The sequence below is a fragment of the Oncorhynchus keta genome, chromosome 7 (assembly GCF_023373465.1).
Source record: "Oncorhynchus keta strain PuntledgeMale-10-30-2019 chromosome 7, Oket_V2, whole genome shotgun sequence".
Lineage (NCBI taxonomy): Eukaryota > Metazoa > Chordata > Actinopteri > Salmoniformes > Salmonidae > Oncorhynchus > Oncorhynchus keta.
Window position 1 is genome coordinate 14386054 of NC_068427.1, and position 25812 is coordinate 14411865.

At 43.8% G+C, this 25812-nt stretch overlaps 1 protein-coding gene across 1 annotated transcript in view; it reads left to right on the forward strand.

Annotated features, from left to right (window-relative positions):
* The window catches only part of gtf2e1 (general transcription factor IIE, polypeptide 1, alpha), a 46616-nt gene extending 21752 nt beyond the window's left edge, over nt 1-24864 (forward strand). Inside the window, exons 3-5 of the mRNA XM_035773441.2 lie at nt 18186-18387; nt 18902-19149; nt 23083-24864. Of these exons, the coding sequence (XP_035629334.1) occupies nt 18186-18387; nt 18902-19149; nt 23083-23549 (917 nt within the window). The 3' untranslated portion in view covers nt 23550-24864. The remainder of the gene's footprint in view (nt 1-18185; nt 18388-18901; nt 19150-23082) is intronic.
* The last annotated feature ends 948 nt before the right edge of the window (nt 24865-25812 follow it).

Sequence of the window (25812 nt, forward strand, 5' to 3'; positions counted from 1 at the left end):
CAGCATTGATTCCAAATGTGAAGTTGGTCACAGTAGGTTAGTGGTGTCATCTCCATCGGCTTGAGGAAAAGAGCCGGAGACAGACGGTAGAGCTTGAAGGACCGCGTGAAGCACTCTTCCTCTGCGTCGGCCCCATATCGTCTATGATTGGAGAAGGGAATATCCAAACCTATTGTAGATAAACGATACTCTCCAGTTATTAGGGCTACTCTGTGTTTTATAATGAAAAAGAAAGATCTATATCATGATTGGCTGTTTGTCCCGGGCAGATAAGCTGATCTTTGGTTTGATTGGCTGTGTGTCTCGGGCAGATAAGATCTTCTTTGGCTGTCAAAGTCGCATTCAAACATAAAATTTAGCCGAGGCTCCTATAGTGTAACATTTCATTGTCTTTACAACCCACACTGTTTTGGGCCCTTAAGTGCCAATTTATCAAAAAATAAATAATTGTATTTAAATCAACATTTTCTGAATAAATGGCTGGGCCTACATAAAGCTGTCCCAATAGCAGAGCTTTCTTTTCAGCACCATGGAGTGAATCCTTACCACTGCTAGACCTGGCTGTCAGCAGAGCCTTGTCTGGCAGCAAAACAGAGTATAACAGCTTCACTTACTGCCTTTAAAAAAAACATTGCTGATATGGCTGAATTGCATAAACAAATGTTGTTTCTACTGACAATTGAGATGTACAAACTATGGCATAACGGGACAACAAGAGGATGAGGCAATCCACAATTTTGATTTAAGACAATGAGTGAGCTAGGATGGACATAGTCAATATAACTATTTGTTCAGCACTTTTGAAATGTACAGCGACATAATTCAGAACATGGGCCATTCTTACAGTATTCTCCCTGTACACAAAGTCAGAACCATAGGATAAATAAAGGGGGCATATAAGCAGACAATGAAAGGTCTTACAATATTCAATAATTACTTTAGTCTAAAACAGGCTATAGGCTACATGTGCACTACCAAGTCCGAACAGTAGGCTAAATTATGAGGGGGAAAGGGACCAAATTATTAGGGTGAGGCACATGGGCTACTAACAGCTTAACACACTTAGTGTTACTTTCTTAGCTACAGTATACATGTCTCCCTGGTATATTACATAATTTATGCAGCTGCATACAATATATGTTTGGACTCACCTTGTTCTGCTGTGCTCACTTGAACAGGAAGTTGGTGTGGCGGTCCCTGTGGGCAAATTTTGTCATCAAAGTCTGCCATTCCCTGGATTTAAGGTGCTTTCAAGACCGTGGGAAACTCTGGGGGGAAAAAACAAGGTTGAATTATGACATCAGTGATCTTCAGATCAGAGTTCTAGAAAGAGGCCCGAGTTCCCGACTTGGAATTCCAAATTGGATGACCATTCAAAATGTATTTTCCCAGTTGGGGAGAGTTTTTATATTTTAATATATTTTTTATGAGTCCCCAGTTGTCTTGAACGCACTGAAGTCTGAGATTTCAGAGTTTTGAGTTGTTTTGAATGCGGCAGAAGTCATGCTGGATTGTAATGCCCATGGTGTTGAATGTTTATCCTTTTAAGCTTGGAAAAAAGACCCTTAAACCCAGACTTGGACCACACACCCACTCCACTGAATGGCAGGCTAGGGATTTATTTGCAACACTTGCAGTTATCCACTGATTCCTTACAAACCACTAATTTGTTGAATTTGCGATTTCAAACTTGTGTAATGTTTATCCAATGGCTGATGAGCACCGATACATTTTATCTATCATTTCTCTTCATATGACAACGATTGAAAAAGCTATGCAAGTAGATTGTCGGCTTGATTCATGATGATGACTGCTAGCTAAGATTTTGAAAGAATAATGTTGCCATGCTCAATCAAAGCTATGGTAGATATAACATGATTTGACATCATTTTATCTGTGGCCAATGACCTTGAGCCTTCTTGGATAGGCACTTCTAATGTAACACTATGGCAGCACCCGAGGGAATTTTCGAGCTCTACCCGTAGATTCTGCGGTGACGTAGTGGTCTCATGAGTGACAGAACACTGAGCCAATCCCCGCGCAACTAGAGAATATTACCAACCCCTACACTTCGTATTTTCCGCTAGCTGCCCCACCACCACAGAAAGCACTGAGCTAGGCTGAAACACCTGCATTTTGGAGCTGCCTTACTCAAGAAAGCAAAAAGGAGACGATGTTTGTGTGCGACTTTATTAACTCAATGATTATTTTTTTCCTCCATTGTTTGCAAACTGATATGTGACACAAATGAATGCCAAAATAACATGCAAAACAGGCAACAAAAAAAGTATAGCTTTTTAAAAATGTTTTATTGCTAAATAGGTGAGGCTCTGTCCAGCTTGCTCTGAATGATGGGTTACCAGTGCTGTTGCCAAATCTTGCCCTACTGTAATTTTTTTTTAAATAAATTGGAAGCATTTAGCTTACGTCTCTCAATTGTTTCCCTCGCCATTAACCCTTTACACTTGACACAAGACTGAATCCAAACCTTACACTGTTGATTTTATGTGCATTTTACTGTACTTTTTGCTGCATTTGTTGATAACGAAATTTGAAAATACTCTGGATACATTCAGTAACATGATATTTTGGGGGAAGGTAGAACATAAGACCAATAAAAGGGTTTGAGTGAGAGGACTAACTGGACACACTTCCAAAGTGCACAGATCCCACGTAATTTAAATGCTTTTTTAGGACTCAAAGAAGAGTCAACTATAAGGCTTTTTAAAAAAATGCTCTCCTAGCTGTGCCGTTGAGGAACTAGAGCAAGCACACTTATGGTTGCTTTGCTTGCAACACAACCTGTCTCAGACAAACTGATCGTAAGTCGTGAGTGCATTCAGGTGAGTGTTCCGCGGGCAAACTTTCTTCACAATACAAAAACAAGCTCATTCTGTTCAGAACAACCCAAGAGTATGACACCATGTTCATAGTGATCATGTTGACACTGTATATGACACAGGTTTTTATGTGCAGAGCACATTTGGACTCAGGTTTTTTTGGCTTGCTTGTATGACATCAAGTAGTATTTATTATAATCCTCAATCCTCAATCTTTCAAAATACATAAAGTCCTCTTAATTCACAGTATTTCCCTCACTCAGACAACGGAAAATAATCAAAAGTTGCCCAAATACCAGGAGGGATGGGGGCAACTTGTCGTGTGCTGTGCTCCGGTTCAGAACGGATGTCAGTCAAAACCCACACAGCACTGTGAGTGCAGAGCCAGAGCTCTGATGTTATGTATAGTATGTTACTGTACAGCCACTATGTTCCAATTTTAGTTCCCAAATCTGCCATTTTCAACCCGTATGTATACGGGTATGAGTGTAAAGGGCTACTTCACCGTCCATCTCTCCAGAGCACTGAGCACCTGTTTTCCTGTCGTCCATATCGAATGGTGCCGCTGTGGCAGTAACAGTACCCCATACCAGAGAGACAGCTAGGCCTGCCTGCAGAGATTGACAGGGAGAGAGCACGGGGTTCACTGTTACCAATCTGTTTAGCTGTTTCTGCTGGCCCAGCAACACTCAACACCACATCACAGGGAATAACAGATGACAATGGAAGTGTTTCCACCCTCCCTAAAGCACAGCTCTGGACTTTCACAGCTACCATTGGAATGTGATCGAGGGGGTGTACTTGTACAACAAGCTGCCTCACGCTACAGAAACAGGAGATGGGCTCCTGCTGCAATGAGCCGTTTTGGCCTGCGTAAGGCAAGGCTACTTATTTACCATCAGAATAGATCGGAGTCATATATTCACTCCTGCAGAAGTAAGCAGCTTTTACAGTAACTATTCACCAAGTTTACATTTTGACTGGAACAGGAGTGGAGAAATGTGATTTATTTCTCTCAGCATCTTGAGAGTGTCACGTATGCTCTCCTGGCGCTCGAGGTCGGCAGTCTGCTCATTATTACGCACACCTGTCACCGTCGTGATGCGCCTCATCAGGCTCACCTGGACTCCATCACCCTCCTGATTACCTTCCCTATAACCGTCACTCCCTTTGGTTCTTTCATCAGGCATCGTTTCTGTTCCTATCTCATGTCTGTACACTACTCGTGTTTCTTGTTTTGTTTCATTTATTTATTAAATTCACTCCCTGTACTTGCTTCACGTTTTTTAGTGTGCATGTTATAGTGAGAATGGATGTGCGGTTAGGGACCGTCTATAAAGGTGCTATATCTTTATCAGCATCATAGAAGCTAATAGTATTTCAAACACACAAAATATGCATCCAAGCCGAACTGAAATCTTATCAGGTACATGTTGGGTCGATTTCACGTGTTTTAATTCCCTTAAAACCGGTCAAACTGATGTCGTTTGTAAGTTTTGCCCAGAAAATATTTTTTGTTTGTTTTTGTTATTACATTATCTCCCTGGTCCATAAACGTTGTGTGTGTGTGTGTGTGTGTGTGTGTGTGTGTGTGTGTGTGAGGGAGAGAAGCCGAGAGAAAAGATTACTTTACCGACGTCAACTACACCAAATTATAAACACAACATGTAAAAAATGTCAAAGATTTTACTGAGTTACAGTTTATATAAGGAAATCAGTCAATTTAAATAAATGAATTAGGCCCTAATCTATGGATTTCACATGACTGGGAATACAGATATGCATCTGTTGGTCACAGATACTTAAAAAAAAAAAAAAAATTAAGTAGGGGTGTGGATCAGAAGACCAGTAAGTATATGGTGTAGATCTCCTTCGCATAGAGTTGATCAGGCTGTTGATTGTGGCTTATGGAATTTTTCCCACTCCCCTTCAATGGCTGTGTGAAGTTGCTGGGTATTGGTGGGAACTGGAATACATACATAGTACATGTTGATCCAGAACACCCCAAACATGCTCAATGGGTGACATGTTTGGTGGGTATTCAGGCCATTTTGAAGAACTGGGACATTTTTCAACTTCCAGGAATTGTGTACAGATCCTTGTGCCATGGACCTTGCATTATCATGTTGAAGCGTTAGGTGACGGCGGCAGATAAATGGCACAACAATGGGCCTCAGGATCTCGTAACGATATCTCTGCATTCTAATTGCTTACGTTTGTAGCTCATACCTGCCCATACCATAACCCCACCGCCACCAAGCAGGCACTCTGTTCACAACGTTGACATTAGCAAACCGCTCACCCACACGACGCCGTACACGCTGTCTGCCATCTACCTGATACATTGGAAACTGGGATTCATCCATGAGGAGCACACTTCTCCAGATTGCCAATGGCCATCAAAGGTGAGCATTTCCTCGCTGAAGTCGGTTACGACACCTAACTGCAGTCAGGTTAAGATGCTGGTGTGGACGACGAGCACACAGAAGAGCTTCCCTGAGACATTTGTGCAAACTCTGTTTCATCAGCTGTCCGGGTGGCTGGTCTCAGACGATCCCGAAGGTGAAGAAGCCATATGTGGAGGTCCTGGGCTGGCGTGGTTACGTGCTGTTGTGAGGCCGGTAGGACATACTGACAAATTCTATAAAACAACGTTGGAGGCGGCTTATGGTAGAGAAATTAACAATTTCTCTGCAGCAGCTCTGGTGGACATTCCTGCATTCAGCCTGCCAATTGCACGCTCCCCCAACTTGAGACATTTGTGGCATTGCGTTGTGTGTTGATACGGCACATTTTAGTAGCCTTTTTATTGTCCCCAGCACAAGGTGCACCTGTGTAATGAGCATGCTGTTTACTCACCTTCTTGATATGCCACACCTGTCAGGTAGATGGATTATCTTGGCAAAGGAGAAATGCTCACTAAAAGTATTTTAAAGAAATTTGTGCACAACATTTTAAAGAAATAAGCTGGGATCTTGTATTTCAGCTCACAAAACATGGGACCAACACTTTACATGTTGTGTTTTATATTTTTGTTCAGTGTAGCATTCATTCTATTGATTTTATGACAATTTCTGGTATGAAAGGTTTTATTTAGTCTTCCAGGGCAACAAGTGATGGCACGAGAAGCTGCATGTATCTAATTATAGACAAGTTGACCAAGAAATAGCCCACCAAAATGTTGTTGATTACACACATGTTTCTGCTTATCTAAATTGGGCAAATAGTAATAATAACACTGCACCCCCTGTCAAAAATCCTTCCTGCATCTCTGACTGTAGGCTGCAGTGCATTTTCTAAATTAATTTTATTTAACCTATTTTAACAGGGAGTCACATTGCGACCCAGTTCTCGTTTTACAAATGAGACCTCTGACTGTAGAATACAGAAATAGACTCATCAAATACGAAGTGCAATCAATAAATAGGGAGGGGGAGAACGATCATAAAATAAAAAAAACACATTCCACAGTAAAGAGGTCTTCAACCAACACTCTGAATTGCCCGAATGGCACCAATGCGTCCAACTGTAGGTTATTCTGAACACTGTTCCATAAATGAGATGTGAAATAACAAGCTACTCCGACTGTACAGTACTAGCAACTAGGTAACCGAATGGTAATACTGTAGTCTTTCCTTTTTCCTGGTAAGACTGAATTCACTTCCTTCAAGTCTTTATGATTAACTTTGAACTCAACCCATGGGTCAACCCAGCTCCAACTCCCCAGCTCCAACACATTTATTTAGTCACCAGCCTCCCAATTTAAACCACCTTCTCCACTACAGACCTCGAGTCTTTGTTCTCTACTAAAGACATATCACCACCCAACTCTCTACGGCGGAGTCCTTATCATTTTTTGCCCACCATATTAATAGTTGATAAGCATTGAAGGGGAATCTGCATGCCAACTTTTTCCCCACCCAAATAAGCTGTGAGCAGAACTGTAATTAGGATCCCACTTCCAGATACATTCTGTTCTCAGTTTGAGACAAAAGCTTCCCCAAGCCTCATTGTCTCTGTCACCCGGCTAATTGTCACTGGCTTTGATGAGAAAAAGGGCCCGCTAACGTTGTCTAGGCTCGCCAGCCAGCACTCTGTTTTTAGCCTGTGATTACGTGTGAATTGCAAAGGCCTGTCTTTAGTCAAATCAAAGACGGTGGTTTCCTTTTTTTTTCTCTATTTTCTTTCCGAGAGGGGATGGAGTGTTGGGGAGTGGTTATTTTCTGGCGAGTCGGCCTTCACTGTCAGGAACACGGCCGTGTATTCTGGAGGGATGTGCTACTCGCATAGCAACGTACACTTAATCTCTGGCCTCACTCACTGGTCTCTCAATTCAGTAGACTAAATGACGTACATTTGCAAAGAATACTTATAACAAACGAATGGCGGGACCAACGGCAATATTAATAGTAGTAATGGAAATGGGATTACCATTAACAGCCTCGCTCTCTGGTCCTTCTCAAAACAATTTCTATTGCATGAAATACGATTTTTAGATATTACCAAAACAGCGTAGTGGTCCACCATTTCAGTATATACAGTACAATGCAACGAGGATAATGAAATACGGTTAATTTCAGTAGTAATAATAATACGCTACATTATTCCTCCTCCACCAAACTTTACATTTTGTGCTATGCATTAGGGCAGGTAGCGTTCCTCCTGGCATCTGCCAAACCCAGATTTGTCCCCCGGACTGACAGATGGTGAAGGGTGATTAATCACTCCAGTGAACGCGTTTCAACTGCTCCAGAGTCCAATGGCGGCAAACCTTACACCACTCCAGCCGACGTTTGGCAATGCGCAAATAAAATTTTATTTGTCACATATACATGGTTAGCAGATGTTAATGCGAGTGTAGCGAAATGCTTGTGCTTCTAGTTCCGACAATGTAGTAATAACCAACAAGTAATCTAGCTAACAATTCCAAAACTACTACCTTATAGACACAAGTGTAAGGGGATAAAGAATATGTACATAAAGATATATGAATGAGTGATGGTACAGAGCGGCATAGGCAAGATACAGTAGATGGTATTGAGTACAGTATATACATATGAGATGAGTATGTAAACAAAGTGGCATAGTTAAAGTGGCTAGTGATACATGTATTACATAAAGATGCAGTAGACTGGTGATCTTAGGCTTGTGTGCGGCTGTTCGGCCATGGAAACCCATTTCATGAAGCTCCCAACGAACAGTTCTTGTGTTGACGTTGCTTCCAGACGCAGTTTGAAACTCAGTAGTGAGTGTTGCAACCAAGGATAGGCGTGGCCTGAGCTTGTGGCTGAGCCTTTGTTGCTAGATGTTTCCGCTTCACAATAACAGCACTTACAGTTGACCGGGGAAGCTGTAGCAGGGCAGAAAATTTATAGAACTGACGTGTTAGAAAGGTGCCGTACTATGGCGGAGCCGCGTTGGAAGTCACTGGGCTCTTCAGTAAGGCCATTCTACTGCCAATGTTTGTCTATGGAGATTGCATGGCCGTGTGCTCAATTTTATACACCTGTCAGCAACGGGTGTGGCGACAATAGCTGAATCCACAAACTTGAATGGGTGTCCACATACTTTTGTATTTATAGTATCTGTCAAAAGTCTGGACACACCTACTCATGGGTTTTTCTTTATTTTTACTATCTTCTACATTGTAGAATAATAGTGAAGACATAAACTATGAAATAACACATATGGAATCATGTAGTAACCAAAAAAAGTGTTAAACAAATAAAATATATATTTTATAAAGTAGCCACCCTTTGCCTTGACAGCTTTGTGCACACTTGGTATTCTCTCAACCAGCTTCATGAGGTAGTCACCTGGAATGCATTTCAATTAACAGGTGTGCCTTAAGTTCATTTGTGGATTTCTTTCCTTCTTAATATGTTTAGTCCAATCAGTTGTGTTGAGACAAGGTAGGGGAGGTATACAGATGATAGCCCTATTTGGTAAAAAAACAAAAAACAAGACTATATTATGGCAAGAACGGCTCAAATAAGCAAAGAGAAATTACAGACATGAAGGTCAGTCAATCCGGAAAATGTCAAGAACTTTGAAAGTGAAGTTGCAAAAATCATCAAGCGCTATGATGAAACTGTCACTCATGAGGAACGCCACAGGAAAAGAAGACCCAGAGTTACCTCTGCTACGTTCATTAGTTAACAGCCTCAGAAATTGCAGCCCAAATAAATGCTTCAGAGTTCAAGTTAAGACGCATCTCAACATCAACTGTTCAGTGGAGACTGTGTGAATCAGACCTTCATGGTTGAATTGCTGCAAAGAAACCACTACTAAAGGACACCAATAAGAGGGAGAGACATACTTGGGACTAGTTAGATTAGTCCAAATTGAAGCTTTTTGGTTCCAACCATTGTCTTTGTGAGACGTAGGGTAGGTGAACGGAAGATTTCTGCATGTGTCGTTCCCACAGTGAAGCATGGAGGAGGAGGTGTGGTGGTGTTGGACCGCAGAGTGAAGGAAAAGCAGCCAACAAGTGCTCAGCAAATGTGGGAACTCCTTCAAGACTTCAAGAGAATGCCAAGAGTGTCTAAAGCTGTCATCAAGGCTACGGGTAGCTACTTTGAAGAATCTCAAATGTATATTAAATATATTTTGATTTGTTGAACAGTTTTTTTGGTTACTACATGATTCCATTTGTGTTATTTCTTTGTTTTGATGTCTTCACGATTATTCTACAATGTAAAAAATAGTAAAAAGAAAAACCCTTCAATGATTAGGTGTGTCCAAACATTTGACTGATACTATATTTGGTGTGTGATCGTGTATACATGTAGAACACAGCTGTTGTATTGTGTAATCTTTGGTCGATACATTGAATTAAATGAAAAGAAATGGCTAAAAGATAAACAACAAAAATGTACATGGATGATGGTTACACCATGTATTTCTTGTTAGTTATATACAATGTAAATACTTCAAGGAATGAATGGTCATGGGATGTCCCCCAGGCTCTGGCAATCATATACATACAGTGCTTTGCGAAAGTATTCGACCCCCTTGAACTTTGACCTTTTGCCACATTTCAGGCTTCAAACATAAAGATATAAAACTGTATTTTTTTGTGAAGAATCAACAAGTGGGACACAATCATGAAGTGGAACAACATTTATTGGATATTTCAAACTTTTTTAACAAATCAAAAACTGAAAAATTGGGCGTGCAAAATTATTCAACCCCTTTACTTTCAGTGCAGCAAACTCTCCAGAAGTTCAGTGAGGATCTCTGAATGATCCAGTGTTGACCTAAATGACTAATGATGATAAATACAATCCACCTGTGTGTAATCAAGTCTCCGTATAAATGCACCTGCACTGTGATAGTCTCAGAGGTCCGTTAAAAGCTCAGAGAGCATCATGAAGAACAAGGAACACACCAGGCAGGTCCGAGATACTGTTGTGAAGAAGTTTAAAGCCGGATTTGGATACAAAAAGATTTCCCAAGCTTTAAACATCCCAAGGAGCACTGTGCAAGCGATAATATTGAAATGGAAGGAGTATCAGACCACTGCAAATCTACCAAGACCTGGCCGTCCCTCTAAACTTTCAGCTCATACAAGGAGAAGACTGATCAGAGATGCAGCCAAGAGGCCCATGATCACTCTGGATGAACTGCAGAGATCTACAGCTGAGGTGGGAGACTCTGTCCATAGGACAACAATCAGTCGTATATTGCACAAATCTGGCCTTTATGGAAGAGTGGCAAGAAGAAAGCCATTTCTTAAAGATATCCATAAAAAGTGTCGTTTAAAGTTTGCCACAAGCCACCTGGGAGACACACCAAACATGTGGAAGAAGGTGCTCTGGTCAGATGAAACCAAAATTGAACTTTTTGGCAACAATGCAAAACGTTATGTTTGGCGTAAAAGCAACACAACTCATCACCCTGAACACACCATCCCCACTGTCAAATCATGGTTTGGGCCTGCTTTTCTTCAGCAGGGACAGGGAAGATGGTTAAAATTGATGGGTGTCACGCCCTGGTCGAAGTATTTTGTGTTTTTCTTAATGTATTTGGTCAGGCCAGGGTGTGACATGGGTTTTTGTATGTGGTGTGTAGCTTAGTGGGATTGTAGCTTAGTGGGGTGTTCTAGGAGAGTCTATGGCTGTCTGAAGTGGTTCTCAATCAGAGGCAGGTGTTTATCGTTGTCTCTGATTGGGAACCATATTTAGGCAGCCATATTCTTTGGTTGTATTATGGGTGATTGTCCTGAGTGTCTTGATGTCCTTGTTCGATGTTAGTTGACACAAGTATAGGCTGTTTTCGGTTTTCGTTTCGTTTATTGTTTTGTAGTGTTCGTGTTTATTCGTGTTTACGTTTGTTTAAATAAGCATGGATCACAATCGACACGCTGCAGTTTTGTCCGACTCTCCTTCACCATATGAAAACGGTGACAATGGGAAGATGGATGGAGCCAAATACAGGACCATTATGGAAGAAAACCTGATGGGGTCTGCAAAAGACCTGAGACTGGGACGGAGATTTGTCTTCCAACAAGACAATGATCCAAAACATAAAGCAAAGTCTACAATGGAATGGTTAAAAAATAAACATATCCAGGTGTTCAAAGTCCAGACCTGAATCCAATCGAGAATCTGTGGAAAGAACTGAAAACTGCTGTTCACAAATGCTCTCCATCCAACCTCACTGAGCTCGAGCTGTTTTGCAAGGAGGAATGGGAAAAAAATTCAGTCTCTCGATGTGCAAAACTGATAGAGACATACCCCAAGCGACTTACAGCTGTAATCACAGCAAAAGGTGGCGCTATAAAGTATTAACTTAAGGGGGCTGAATAATTTTGCACGCCCAATTTTTACGTTTTTGATTTGTTAAAAAAGTTTGAAATATCCAATAAATGTCGTTCCACTTCATGATTGTGTCCCACTTGTTGTTGATTCTTCACAAAAAAATACAGTTTTATATCTTTGTTTGAAGCCTGAAATGTGGCAAAAGGTCGCAAAGTTCAAGGGGGCCGAATACTTTAGCAAGGCACTGTATCTGGCAGTAATATTTGCGGTTTCTCCCTCACCCAGAATAATTCCCAGCTTTATGTTAGTAAATGCACAAGTTGGGAATTGATTGAGATATTTCCTTGAAAAATTGTCTTATTTGGATGTTTTTCCTCATAGTGATCTCTTGTCTCTTCCTCCCGTGTCGTGCAGTGACCACATAGACACTCCTCTTTGGGTTTCTTTTTGTGTCCCTTTTTTGGTGTCCTTTTCTTTACATTTACAATTAAAGAGAGTGGTCCAAGTTCCGCTCGGCATGCATTATTTGGTACCATCTTTTGATATGTTGGATAATTCTGCGAACTTCTCTATGCAGAATTTCTATTAGATTTTTCTGCCAATGCTTATAATCGTGAAAACAGGTTGGACCCCCGAACCTCAATTCTCTGGTCTTTCTGTTTTTCTCTCTCTGTGGTCTCTGTGGTCTCTCTCTTTCTATATGGTCTCTCTATGTTTTCTGTCTCTATGGTCTCTCAGAGGTTGACCGATTTTATGATTTTTCAATACCGATTATTGGAGGACCAAAAAAAAGCCGATACCGATTTAAACAGCTTTAAAAAACTATTATACTTAAAACAAAAAAAACAAGTGTGTGTGTGTGTGTGTGTGTGTGTGTGTGTGTATTAAATGACAATTACAGCAATACTGAATGAACCATGAACACTTATTTTTAAGAAAGTAAAAGTGCAATATGTGCAATGTAATAAAGCTAACATTTAAGTTCCTTGCTCAGAACATGAGAACATATGAAAGCTGGTGGTTCCTTTTAACATGAGTCTTCAATATTCCCAGGTAGGAAGTTTTAGGTTGTAGTTATAGGAATTATAGGACTATTTCTCTCTATACCATTTTATATTTCATATACCTTTGACTATTGGATGTTCTTATAGGCATTTTAGTATTGCCAGCCTAATCTCGGGAGTTGATAGGCGTGAAGTCATAAATAACGCTGTGAATCAAGTATTGCTACGAGCTGCTGTGTGAATGAATGCTTACGAGCCTGATGCTGCCTACCTCCACTGTCAGACTGCTCTATCAAATATCAAATCATAGACTTAATATAATAAACACATAGAAATACGAGCCTTTGGTCATTAATATGGTCAAATCCGGAAACTATAATTTCAAACACACAACGTTTATTCTTTCAGTGTAATACGGAACCGTTCCGTATTTTATCTAACTGGTAGCAACACTAAGTCTAAATATTGCTGTTACATTGCACAATCTTCAATGTTATGTCATAATTATGTACAATTCTGGCAAATTAATTACGGTTTTGTTAGGAATAAATGGCCTTTCAACAGTTCGCAACGAGCCAGGCGGCCCAAACTGCTGCATATACCCTGACTCTAGTCTGCAAGCACTGAACGCAAGAGAAGTGACACAATTTCCCTATTGCCTGCTAACATAAGTTTCTTTGAACATTATTGCAACAATTGGGCTTTTTTCCCCACACATGTGCCTTTTGTTAATTAATCGCGCATTTGGCGAAGTTGAAGTAGGCTGTGATTCGTTGATAAATTAACAGGCACCACTTTGATTATATGCAACGCAGGACAAGCTAGTTAAACTAGTAATATCATCAACCATGTGTAGTTAACTAGTGATTATGTGAAGATTGATTGTTTTTAATAAGATACATTTAATGCTAGCTAGCAATTTACCTTCTTGGCTCCTTGCAGCCACAAGGTCCTTTTGATGCTGCATTCGCGTAACAGGTGGTCAGCCTGCCACGCAGTCTCCTCGTGGATTGCAATGTAATCGTCCATAATCGGTGTCCAAAAAGGCAGATTACCGATTGTTATAAACTTGAAATCAGCCCTAATTAATCGGTCGACCTCTACTCTCTCTATATGTCTGTTTTCTGTCTATGGGCTCACTCTGGTCTTCCTCTGCTCTCTCTCTCTATGGTATCTACAGTCTCTCTCTCTCTATATGGTCTCTGTCTATGGTCTCTCTCTCTCTCTCTCTCTCTCTCTCTCTCTCTCTCTCTCTCTCTCTGGTCTCTCACTCTGGTCTCTCACTCTGTAGTCTCTCTCGCTCTCTGGTCTCTCACTCTGGTCTCTCACTCTGTAGTCTCTCTCGCTCTCTGGTCTCTCTCGCTCTCTGGTGTCTCTCTCTCTGTGGTCTCTCTCTCTGGTCTTTCTCTGCTCTCTCTCTATGGTCTCTACAGTCTCTCTCTTTCTATATGGTCTCTGTCTATAGTCTCTCTCTCTCTTTGGTCTCTCTCGTCTCACTCTCTGGTCTCTCACTCTGTAGTCTCTCTCGCTCTCTGGTCTCTCTCTAGTCTCTCTCTCTCTGGTGTCTCTCTCTCTCTGGTCTCTGTGGTCTCTCTCTCTGGTCTTTACGGTGGTCTCTCACTCTCTGGTCTCTCACTCTGTGGTCTCTCTCACTCTCTGGTCGCTCTCTCTGGTCGCTCTCTCTGGTCTTTACGGTGGTCTCTCTCTCTGGTCTCTCTCTCTCTCTGGTCTCTCTCTCTCTCTGGTCTCTCTCTCTCTCTCTGGTCTCTCTTTGGTCTCTCTGGTCTCTCTATCTCTTTGGTCTCTCTCTCTCCCTGGTCTCTCTCTCTCTCTGGTCTTTAGTGGTCTCTCTCGCGCTCTCTCTCTCTCTGGTCTCTCGCTACGATCTCTTTCTGGTTTCTCTCAGGTCTCTCTCGCTGATCTCTCGTCTCCCTTCTGTTACAGACTAGCATGGGCTCCCTCTGAGGCTTGCTCTCGCTGTATGGGTCTGAGCTCCCCCCATTGTCCTTGGCATTAATGGGGAGGTTCCATGTATTTGAACTAGTACATCTGTTTCTACTTTTAAACGAATTATCAAGCCCTCGATTAGGTAAATTAGCTAGTTCAGGGCTACAACAAACTTGTGAAACGTTTGGGGGTCCACTGGGCAGTGTTGTACCACTCTATTTTCTATAACTGTCTGGCTGGCTTTTGAAGGCTCATCTGTGGTATCTGACTTTTCCTCATTGCAGTTTGTGCTAAGGAGTTATTTTAAGCTTTTCAATATAGATTTTCTTGTTGCAGGGAGTATTTTGTTCTTCAGTTCGTCAGCCAGAGTTGAGTCATGTCACCTCCCTCTCTCCTGCGGCGGTAATGACACCTCAGTCCATGTCAGTCTCTATTCCTCTGTGGAGAGGTGTCACTCTCGACAAGCGTGCCCTCACTTTCCACCTTGTCACCAATCAGAAAGCTGGAGGCCATTTTCTGTCACACACACACACAGTGCGAATCGGCTGTTGGTCCTCTCTGTTCACCTGGTGCAGCCGGTACTAGCTCCTGTGCATTGTGGTGGCCAGACGCACACACACAGAGAGAGAGATATCACACTCTTCTTGCTTGTCGATACATTCCCCTGTCAAGGGACAAAATTGCTATGATTTCACCCGTAGTTATTTTTCTTATCTTCGTTTGTCAGATTTAAATTTTGTCCTTATTTTAGTCTGTCACATTGGAAACAGGAAAAGCAGACCGAAACGGACTGTGTGATTTATGTTTCTTGTTATTTTGAGTTGTTGGCGACAGGCAGTGGATCTTTCAAACTGTTGACAGGCGTTCATTTGAGAGACACACACACACACACACACACAGTGTGGTGGTTGAGGGTCTGTAGTCATGCGGGTGCCGCTCCCATCGAAGGGACTGAAAATAGCCTATGGAGCAGATGGCTCAGTTTTGAACTGATGCGTAGCCAGCAAGCCAGGACACTTCGATTGTAACTAACCTCAAAAGCAAATGATGTAAAGAAGAAAACTATCTTGTACTTTCATGTCGCTAGGCTATTTTGTTTTGTTCACATCCAATTTTTTTTTGTGTGTGCTGTTATTCATCTGTGTTGCCGCTCTCGTGGTCGGAAAATGCGAGTGCATTTTCTTTTCTCCCCGATGTGGGAAAATATTTATGCTGATGATGATATTAGAAGCACAGTAATATTTCGGGCAGTGTTGTCAAGCTCAGATTATCCCCCTTTTTTAAGGGAATAACTTATCTACCGCATCCCAGGGTTGTGATTGGGAGAAAAGAGCCGTAGACCTAAACTGTTTAACCTGTAGCCAAGGCTTTGTAGCCAACATGGTAAATCATGGCTGGCGTTGGTCACAATATGCCGCAATAGCAATGTGTCAGCTATATGAAGCGATAGTAGGTCTCGTTGAACCAGGCTAGTTAGAGGTAAATAATATTAAATACACTGAACAAAAATATCAACGCAACCGTCAAAAATGTCAAAGATTTAGTTCATATAAATGATTCAGTCAATTTAAATAAATAAATTAGACCCTAATCTACACACATACCTTTTATTAAAAGAAAAAGGTAGGGGGCGTGGATAAGAAAGCCAGTCAGTATCTGGTGTGACCACCGTTTGCCTCATGCAGCGTGACACATCTCCTTCCTCATAGAGTTGATCAGGCTGTTGATTGTGGAATGTTCTCCCGCTCCTCTACGGTGGCTGTGCGATGTTGCTTTATATTGGCGGGAACTGAAACACGCTGTCGTACACGTCGATCTAGAGCAGGCCTGGGTAACTCCAGTCCTCGGGGCCCTGATTTGGTGTCACACTTTTGCCTCAGTCCCAGCTAACACACCTGACTCCAATAATCAACTAATCATGATCTTCAGTTTAGAATGCAATTAGTTTAAATCAGCTGTGTTTGCTAGGGATGGGGGGGGGAGTGTGACTACCAATCAACCCCTGAAAACTGGAATTGCCCAGGCCTGATCTAGAGCATCCCAAAACATGCTCAATGGGTGATATGTCTGAGTACGCAGGCTATGGAAGAACTGGGACATTTCCAGCTTCCAGGAACTGTGTACAGATCCTTGCGACATGGGACTGTCCATTATCATGCTGAAACATGAGGTGATGGCAGCGCATGAATGGAACGACAATGGGCCTCAGGATCTCATCACGGTGTCTCTGTGCATTCAAATAGCCATCGATAAAATTCTATTTTTGTTTGTTGTCCGTTGCTTATGTCAGGTGGATGGATTATCTTGGCAAAGGAGAAATGCTCACTAACAGGGATGTAAACAAATGTATGCACAAAATTGGAGAGAAATTAGCTTTTTGTGTGTATGGAACATTTCTGGGATCTTTTATTTCAGCTCATGAAACATGGGACCAACACTTTACATGTTGCATTTATATTTTTGTTCTGTATATAAGAGAAAAAGACATGTAATATAGCTGACAAAAATGAACGTGTGTGTGTGTGTCCATCATGTTCCAATGCTCTAATCAGGACCTCTTAGCAGGGGGCACCGTGTTTGTTTGATGGCGTAAATGACTGCATGTGTGTATCTGTGTTTGTTTGTGCGTTCCATGGGCCACATTGGGTCTCCCATGGTGTGTGGGATGAGATACTGTAACTGTCCCCCTCAGAGGACCAGAGGGGAGAAGTCTGTGTATGATGACACACACTCGGGTGGGTTTCCGTCACACAGCCGGTCTCCTCCAGGGGGATTGAGTAACTATAGAGGAACGAGACAGACAGACACCTCCACATCCGTGTTAATTTTTCTGGCCTATCTGCTCCGTCACTGCATTGCTCCTGCCTGTGGTCTGAACCGTCTAACCCAACCAACTTTACCAGCGTCACACTTACGCAATAAGGCCTTAGGAGGTGTGGTATATTGGCCATATACCACAAACTCCCAAGGTGCCTTATTGCTATTATAAACTGGTTACCAACGTATGACAAAACATTTTTTTTTTTTACTGATTGCATGTGGTATACATTCTGATGTACCACGGTTGTCAGCCAATCAGCATTCAGTGCTCGAACCACCCAGTTTATAATCGCAAATATACCAGTGAAATCTCTGTGATATATGATTAACGAGTGGTAGTGTAATCACTTCGTAGAAAAATTATGTACGTGTTCAATTATTAAGTGAAGTGCAGTGCTATTCAAGTCCAGATTGGTCAATTACTCTTATTTGACGCATCAGATGACGAGTACTGACCAAAACGGTGTTCAATACCTACTAAGCTACCGTAGGTTGCCTTAGTTCTTTTCCGTGTGGGGGGGGGTGTGTGTGTGTGTGTGTGTGTGTAATCAGCTAGCCAGCGGGGGTGAGAAATGGGGAGGGAGAGCGCAAGAGAAATGCACATTTTCAAGTTTTTTATCTGTTCTCTGGAGCTACACCACCACCGCCGCCATGCATTATTCATCAACCATGTTCATGCAAGCCTTAAACTGCACCAACCCTGGAGACCTAGAACTCATGCTGCACTCTCTATCTCCTCCCTATCGCTCTCTCTCTCTCTCTCTATCGCTCTCTCTCTCTCTCTCTCTCTCTCCTCCCTATCTCTCTCTCAGGGACGTTTCGCTGTACGTTCTGTCAGACGGAGGTAGAGGAGGACGAGTCTGCGGTGCCCAAGAAGGATGCCAGGACCCTGGTGGCCCGTTTCAACGAACAAATCGAGCCCATATACGTGCTGCTGCGTGAGACCGAGGACGTCCACCTATCAAACGACCTGCTGGAGCCCGAACCTGCCGAGATCCCCGCCCTCAAACAGAGGTCGGCCGCCACCCCTTTTCACCTTCAACATCCAATCAGTATTCACGTTTTTTTTCCCCGAGTCCTGCTGTAAATGTGTTCCTGTCACCGCTCGGCTAGTCCTGTACACCAGAGCGTTATATTTAGTTAGGACATTGAGGTTTTCTGCCTTTATGATACATTTTACATGACACTACAATGTTCTATGGCAGCCATGTCATCATCACATTAACATTACATGGGCGGTATTTAAAGAATGCTATGTCACAATGTGTAGAATTAGAACGGTATTTAAAATGCAAAACGTTGGCCCAACTTCCTAAACATGTGGCTCTCCTGTAAACTGACCTGTGACATCTCTGCTTAACCTGCAATCTGTGACTTCTTCACCGAGGAAGTCCCTGTGTCTGCTATTAGTGGAATGCAATGTCGTTTACGGCTCTCGGGCTTCTCATGAACAGATCACACCGTGAACTACTGTCCCGTGCGCCGGTGCTAAGTTGTCACTCTCTCTCTTCTCTGTCCCGCCCTGTAGCCGGGACCGTGCGGCGGCGGCAGCGGGTGCAGCTGCCGGCGGTCCCCACCGCGAGGCCTGGTCCACCAAGGGCTCGTCCTACGCCGACCTGTACACCCAGAACGTGGAGATTAGCATGGGGGAGCAGGAGGAGCAGCAGCAGCGCCGGCAGGCCAGCGAGGGGAAGGCACCCAGGGAGAGACCCGTGTGGCTGACGGAGAGCACTGTGCATGGAGGAACGTACAGCGAGCCAGACCCACTCAAGAACTGTGAGTTACCGAGTGCTGCTGTGGCGCAAGTACAGACTCTGCTGTTTCTCTCTCTCTCTCCCTCTGTCTTGTCTGTTTGTGTCTCTCTCTCTTTGTCTGTCTAGGCTTTCCTCTGGGTACTTGTTCTCCAAATCGTTTATTGAAGCGACTTCAGTGCCAACAGTCTTTTCATTTGTATTAGGATATTGAATTTAATATTTTTGCATTTGTAATGCACAATTGTGATCATTGAATTCATGAATCAAACTTGTATTTCATGATTTGAAATTGAATGAATATCACAATGTATTATTCAATATGTATATATTCAGTTTCAATATGGTAGCTATTGTATTCATTGTCTATCAAGTTTAGAAAACCTGCCATTTCAAGTTGATCAATGTTTCGTATTCAACTTCCCCAATGGATTCAGATGTCAGAGACAACATCCTGGTACTTTGCCAGAGAGGAAAGACCGAGGAGAACAGTTTATGAATCCAATGTGGCATGTTGAATTTATTTTCTTTCCCATGGAATTTGGCTCTAGAATTTGAACCAATTTGGCCTTGAGCTCTTATGAATGCTAAGACTCTGGAGCGTGGACACGAGCTCTTATGAATGCTAATACTCTGGAGCGTGGACACGAGCTCTTATGAATGCTAAGACTCTGGAGCGTGGACACGAGCTCTTATGAATGCTAAGACTCTGGAGCGTGGACACGAGCTCTTATGAATGCTAAGACTCTGGAGCGTGGTGGACACGAGCTCTTATGAATGCTAAGACTCTGGAGCGTGGTGGACACAAGCTCTTATGAATGCTAAGACTCTGGAGCGTGGTGGACACGAGCTCTTATGAATGCTAAGACTCTGGAGCGTGGTGGACACGAGCTCTTATGAATGCTAAGACTCTGGAGCGTGGTGGACACGAGCTCTTATGAATGCTAAGACTCTGGAGCGTGGTGGACACGAGCTCTTATGAATGCTAAGACTCTGGAGCGTGGTGGACACGAGCTCTTATGAATGCTAAGACTCTGGAGCGTGGTGGACACGAGCTCTTATGAATGCTAAGACTCTGGAGCGTGGTGGACACGAGCTCTTATGAATGCTAAGACTCTGGAGCGTGGTGGACACGAGCTCTTATGAATGCTAAGACTCTGGATCGTGGAGGACACGAGCTCTTATGAATGCTAAGACTCTGGAGCGTGGAGGACACGAGCTCTTATGAATGCTAAGACTCTGGAGCGTGGTGGACACGAGCTCTTATGAATGCTAAGACTCTGGAGCGTGGAGGACACGAGCTCTTATGAATGCTAAGACTCTGGAGCGTGGAGGACACGAGCTCTTATGAATGCTAAGACTCTGGAGCGTGGAGGACACGAGCTCTTATGAATGCTAAGACTCTGGAGCGTGGACACGAGCTCTTATGAATGCTAAGACTCTGGAGCGTGGACACGAGCTCTTATGAATGCTAAGACTCTGGAGCGTGGACGTGCCTTCTGTTCCACTTTATGATGATCACAGGCCGCGTTAGAAGGGAGCGTCACTCAAACCGCAAGACGACCCCAAACAGAATGTAGCTAAATAGCCATGTCAAAGCCCTTCTAAGGGATAGTCTTTCCACGCCCTGTTTCCTCTTGCTCTTGTGACTGACTGGGTTCGAACCGGGTCTCCTGCATGTCACAATACTGTGTTAGCCCACTTGGAGAAAGCCCACAGGGATGAGTTCAGGAAGCTGACGCAAGTCTCCAGCAAGTTTCATCGAAACCTGCCTCGGTTCACATTTCACACCCCCTTTGACCTCGTACTCCGAGATCACGGCACCAATCTAACTGACTGGGTTCGAAATCAGGCCTTACCGCTCAACAACAACACTTTCTGTGGCAAACGGAAAGCTCTGTGCACCCCATTTAATGAAAGGTGGATTGGTGATCCATCCATGTGATGAGTCCTCTTGCAATTACCTGACTGATTCCCGCTTGTAGCGAACCCTTCATGTAACCTCGCGGGGTCAGGACCAGGTGCGAGGAGGCTATGTGATGGACAACCTTGGCTGCAGATGTGTTCGTTTAACTGATGGGGCTCTAACCCAGGTCTCTTGTGCACCAGACAATGCCACTTTTCAGGTCTCAGACAAGTTTCTCTCAAACGAGCCTCGCCCCCGAACCACCTGTGTTACACTTCATTCCCCTTTGACCTCCTCCTTAAAGAGATCCGTCCAAGACACGGGACCGATGCCTGAGCTTTAGCTCAACAGGCTAACACAGTCTTAACCCAGTCAGTCACGTTAACCTTATAACTGCTGCCCTTGCCGGGGACTTGAAAATAATGTGCAGACTAGGACCGAAAATCGTCCCTGGCATTTCTAACACACCGGCCCCATCTTTCCCCTGAGGCACCCACAATGGCCCATTCTTTTCCTAGAGGCCCCCATTATTAGCCAGAGAATGATCATTTTGAGCAAGAAAAACCAAAGTTTAAAATGGACGAGCCCATCTGGCATTAGCTCGAAATGCCAGATAACCAGTCCGCCCCTGCTTAAAAAAAATGTCTAAACAGGTCTCAGGCAATGTTCTCATCACGTAATCATGGATCACCAAACCAGGCGAGTAACTTTGCTGGATCTTCGAAGCCTTGTGTTGCAGCAGATGGGGAAATGTAACACTCACTCACACAGCCTGAAGTGTAGCCCCTTGCGCAATTGTAGAAAGCCTCTTTTTCTTTTCTAAATAGCACGATGGGTTCGTGTTAAGACCCGCGTTTGAGTCTCCATATGAGCTGGATCAGGGGTAGCGTAACGCGCTAAGCAGGCAGCGTGACTTCTTTTAAAGCGGTGCCACTGGACCTACAGTTGCTCCGGATCAACTGCCGGGGTCACTGTGGAGTGATTTTGAAGGGGGGTGAATGAAGCAGATGAAGCTCTTTTTTTTGAAACTCACTCATCAGCATGAAGCGTTGCTCCTCGCGCAATTTGAAAAAGGCTTTTTCCCCCTTCTCAATAGCGGAGTGGGCTGGAATGCTTCAGGTGTCAGGGGTCATGTGTGTTCGCGAGGCAAAGGTTCCGAGTTGGAGTCTCTGGATGAGCTGAATCAGGGCAAAGTGGTACTCGTTAAGCAAGCAGCAGCGTGTCGTCCTTTTACGGGAACTTCCTGAACTTATCCCTGTATTGAAACTGAATATGTACATATTGAACTGGAATATTCAATTAAATCATGGAATACAACTTTGATTTATGAATTCAACGATACAATTTGCAAATAAAAAAAACAAATTCTATATCCTAATACAAATTCAAAATTATGAAATGTGAATACAATTTCGGTTGGCACGGAAGTCGCTCCGTATCCCCTGTTAAGAGGCCTTAAGACCTCAGGTTCTACATTTTTTTACCATCTCCCACTAAAGGCTGATGTCTGAATGGGAGTAATCTCTCTCTCTCTGTGTGTGTGTGTGTGTGTGTGTGTGTGTGTGTGTGTGTGTGTGTGTGTGTGTGTGTGTGTGTGTGTGTGTGTGCGCGTGCGGTTAGACTGCTCATTAAAGGCCGAGTGCAGGATTTTGGCTTTGAAGCACTCTATCTACTTACCTAGAGTCAGATCTCATGGATACCATTTTCATTGGCTCGCGAATCTTCCTCCATACAGGATGCAGAGACATTCAAATGGTATTAATGAGTTCATCGGACTCTGGGGAAGTAGACAGATAAAACCTTGCACTTATCCCTTTAAGAAAAACCTGTCTGATTCATGACCTTTCAGTCCTTTATTGGAGGCATTTGTCTTTGTAATGACCTCCTTGACAATTGGACCGAGTCACTTTAAAAGAAGACATTTAATCTCTGTGATGAATTTGCACATCTAGTCTTTTAGTTTACTTGTATTTGCATAGCCATATGTACTGTTGTTTTTCTAATGATTTATTATCAGCTGTTTCTGATTGACTTGTGATGTTCTCTCTGCAGCCGGAGACGACGCGGGAGGAGCCCAGGTGGGCGTGGTCGGGCTCGGCGGCGGCCAATCGGATGAGAACGAGGAAGTGATGCGCGCCTTGCTCATTCATGAGAAGAGGAGCGGTGCCGGGCCGGCAGGAGGCGGAGCTGTAGCGTCAGGAGGCGGAGCCATAGCGGCAGCCAGGGGCAGCGACTCGGAGAGCGACACCAGCGAATCAGACGAGGACTCTCCCACGGTTCCGCCGCCTGTGGCAGCGGCCCAGCGGCGGCCGACGGGCATGGAGATGGAGGAGGAGGAGGAGGATGATGACGAGTTTGAGGAGGTGGGGGCCGATGAGTCCATGGTGATGGTGGGGGGGCGGTCGTTCTCCTATCGGGAGGTGAGCCAGAGGCCAGAGCTAGTGGAGAAGATGAGCTCTCAGGAGAAAGAGGCCTACATCGAGATGGGACAGAACATCTTCCAAGAGATGTACTTCTGACTGAAATCACACAGACACTCACGTACACAGCCTCTCTCTGTCTCTCTCTCTCTCGCTCTATGTCGTGTGTCCTTCACCCTCTCGTCTTCTCGCTTCGAAGAGGGAAAACAAGATGTCACTCTAGTTCCAATTCTGTTCTAGAGACCAGACTGCCTATTGCCATGACAGGTGTGTTCGTCTGGCAAGTCAGTCAGACTCGGCTCCACCAGTCAGTGTTTCCTCCCAGTATTACAGAAGCTGAATGTTACAGCACACTCCTCTAGTGTTGCTCTGTAACCACAGCATGATGCCTAGTGAAGACACACACACTGCCTCCCCTCTCATCCTGTCTCTACCTCCTGTACCCATTACTAAACAGGAACAGAGTTGAAGATCTGGGAACCTGTCCAGGAAAACAAGTCACACGGACTCACGCACACACAGTTGCCAACCAGTTCATTAGACCACAGTAGACCACGCCGCTCCTTTTCTCTCCCAGTGCTCCTCCAACCTTATGGCTCTCAGGCTCCACACTCTGTCAATTCTTTACTGTTCTCAGGGCGAGCTGTTTATTATTCATTTCTCTTCTCCTCGCCCCTCTCTCTCGTTTTCCGTCTACACACACACACACACACGCTCCCTCTTTATTTGCATCCGATTGAGATGCTTTTTTTAGGGGGGGGGGGCTCCCTCCACAAGGAAAGAGACAACTCTGGAGCGAATAATACTGGCTTTGATGTTACCGCGGTAACCCCCGGGATGGGGTGACCTGCTCAAACGCGGAGGCACCCCCCATAGCGAGGCCTTTAGCGGTGGCGTGGGGGTGACATTTGCAGAGCATGTGGCTTTTTCCCTCCAATGTGACCGTATATGACAGTGTCTCTGTCGCTGTGTGAGACACAGTACCACTCCAACCTTCAACTCTCTGCTTCTGATGAACTTTTCACTGTTTTTTTTTTTTTAACAGAGCAGTATTTACCTGTTAGGGAAGAACTACCATATACTGTGTAAAGAGATTGAGAAGAAAACAATGGTAATTCAATGTTTTCTTTTAAAGAGAGAGTATCCTTATTGAATTCTATGCTGGCAAAGGGGCCAAGAGTGTCTAATTTTCATTTTTTTGGCTAAACATGAACATGGACTATGTTAAATTTCTCTTTGCTTTTCTTTACTATGGTTTTGACCTTTGCCCTTTTGAGTTGTACCACCTCCCCACCACTAGGCTCCGCCACATCTTTAGTTGAGCCTGTCAATGAAGAGCCACTTGTCTAACGTTTTAAGTTCATTGATTTGTAAAGGTTCAACATTAAAGCAGATGATACTTTTGAGGATTCCAGTGAAGTATTTCTTTGTCATTATTGGTCTTGGATACATTCCATTACAGGTTTGGTTGTCTTCTTATTTCTCCTCGTAGAGACATTGCTGCTACCTCATCAACAGAGTAGTTTCTCTTCAGCTTTCAAAAGTGAGCTTGCTTATGGGGCTGTCGAACCTGGCCAAATGGCTTAGGGAGAAGCTGCCAGTTCGCATTAGTTCAAATGTCGACAGTGGAGTTTAGACAAGGTGAAGTGCTATCCCCGAGGACTGGCGAAGAGACGGGCGCACACACACACACACTTCGTTGCATCTTCAGGCCAATTAAATTAGTAGAAAAACAAGCGGAGCTTCTCAGGGGCTTCCATATCGTATAGCAGCGTAGCTTTAACTTGTCCTATCAGATCTGTGGTCCTGAAGCAGGCCAGGAGAGGAAGCTATTTAAAAAGGCACATTCTGTTTGTCATGCTGCTAATTGCTCATGCTAACTCCTGAAATGCTTTAGAGAAATATGTTTCATCTAGATCAACTGTATCCAACCTTACCTACAGGAATGTATGTATCCAACCTTCTCGGACCTTCAGAAGACCAGAGTAAGGATGAATGTATATTTGCACAACCGTGCCATACCATACTGTTGACTTTTTACATAAACCTACGGTAGAGAGGCCTCTGGTTAAAGAGGGAGATGAGAGGATGGCCACCAACAGTGCACCGCCTCAAAGGTCAGGATGAAACACGACCCCTAGCTCATTAAACTCACCTGGCCTCCATGCAGCCCTTTGGAAGTCTCAATTAAAACCAACGGCATAGCCACACACAGACCATTGATCTGTCATGGAGGGGGGTGGGTTGGGGAGTGTGGCTGTCGTGGAGAGGGGTGGGGTGAGGGGCAAACCAGCCCCTTTACAGGGTCTCTTCTCAGATCTGCCACATCCCAGTGTATTGTGGGGGCTTGGTCTGGAGCTGG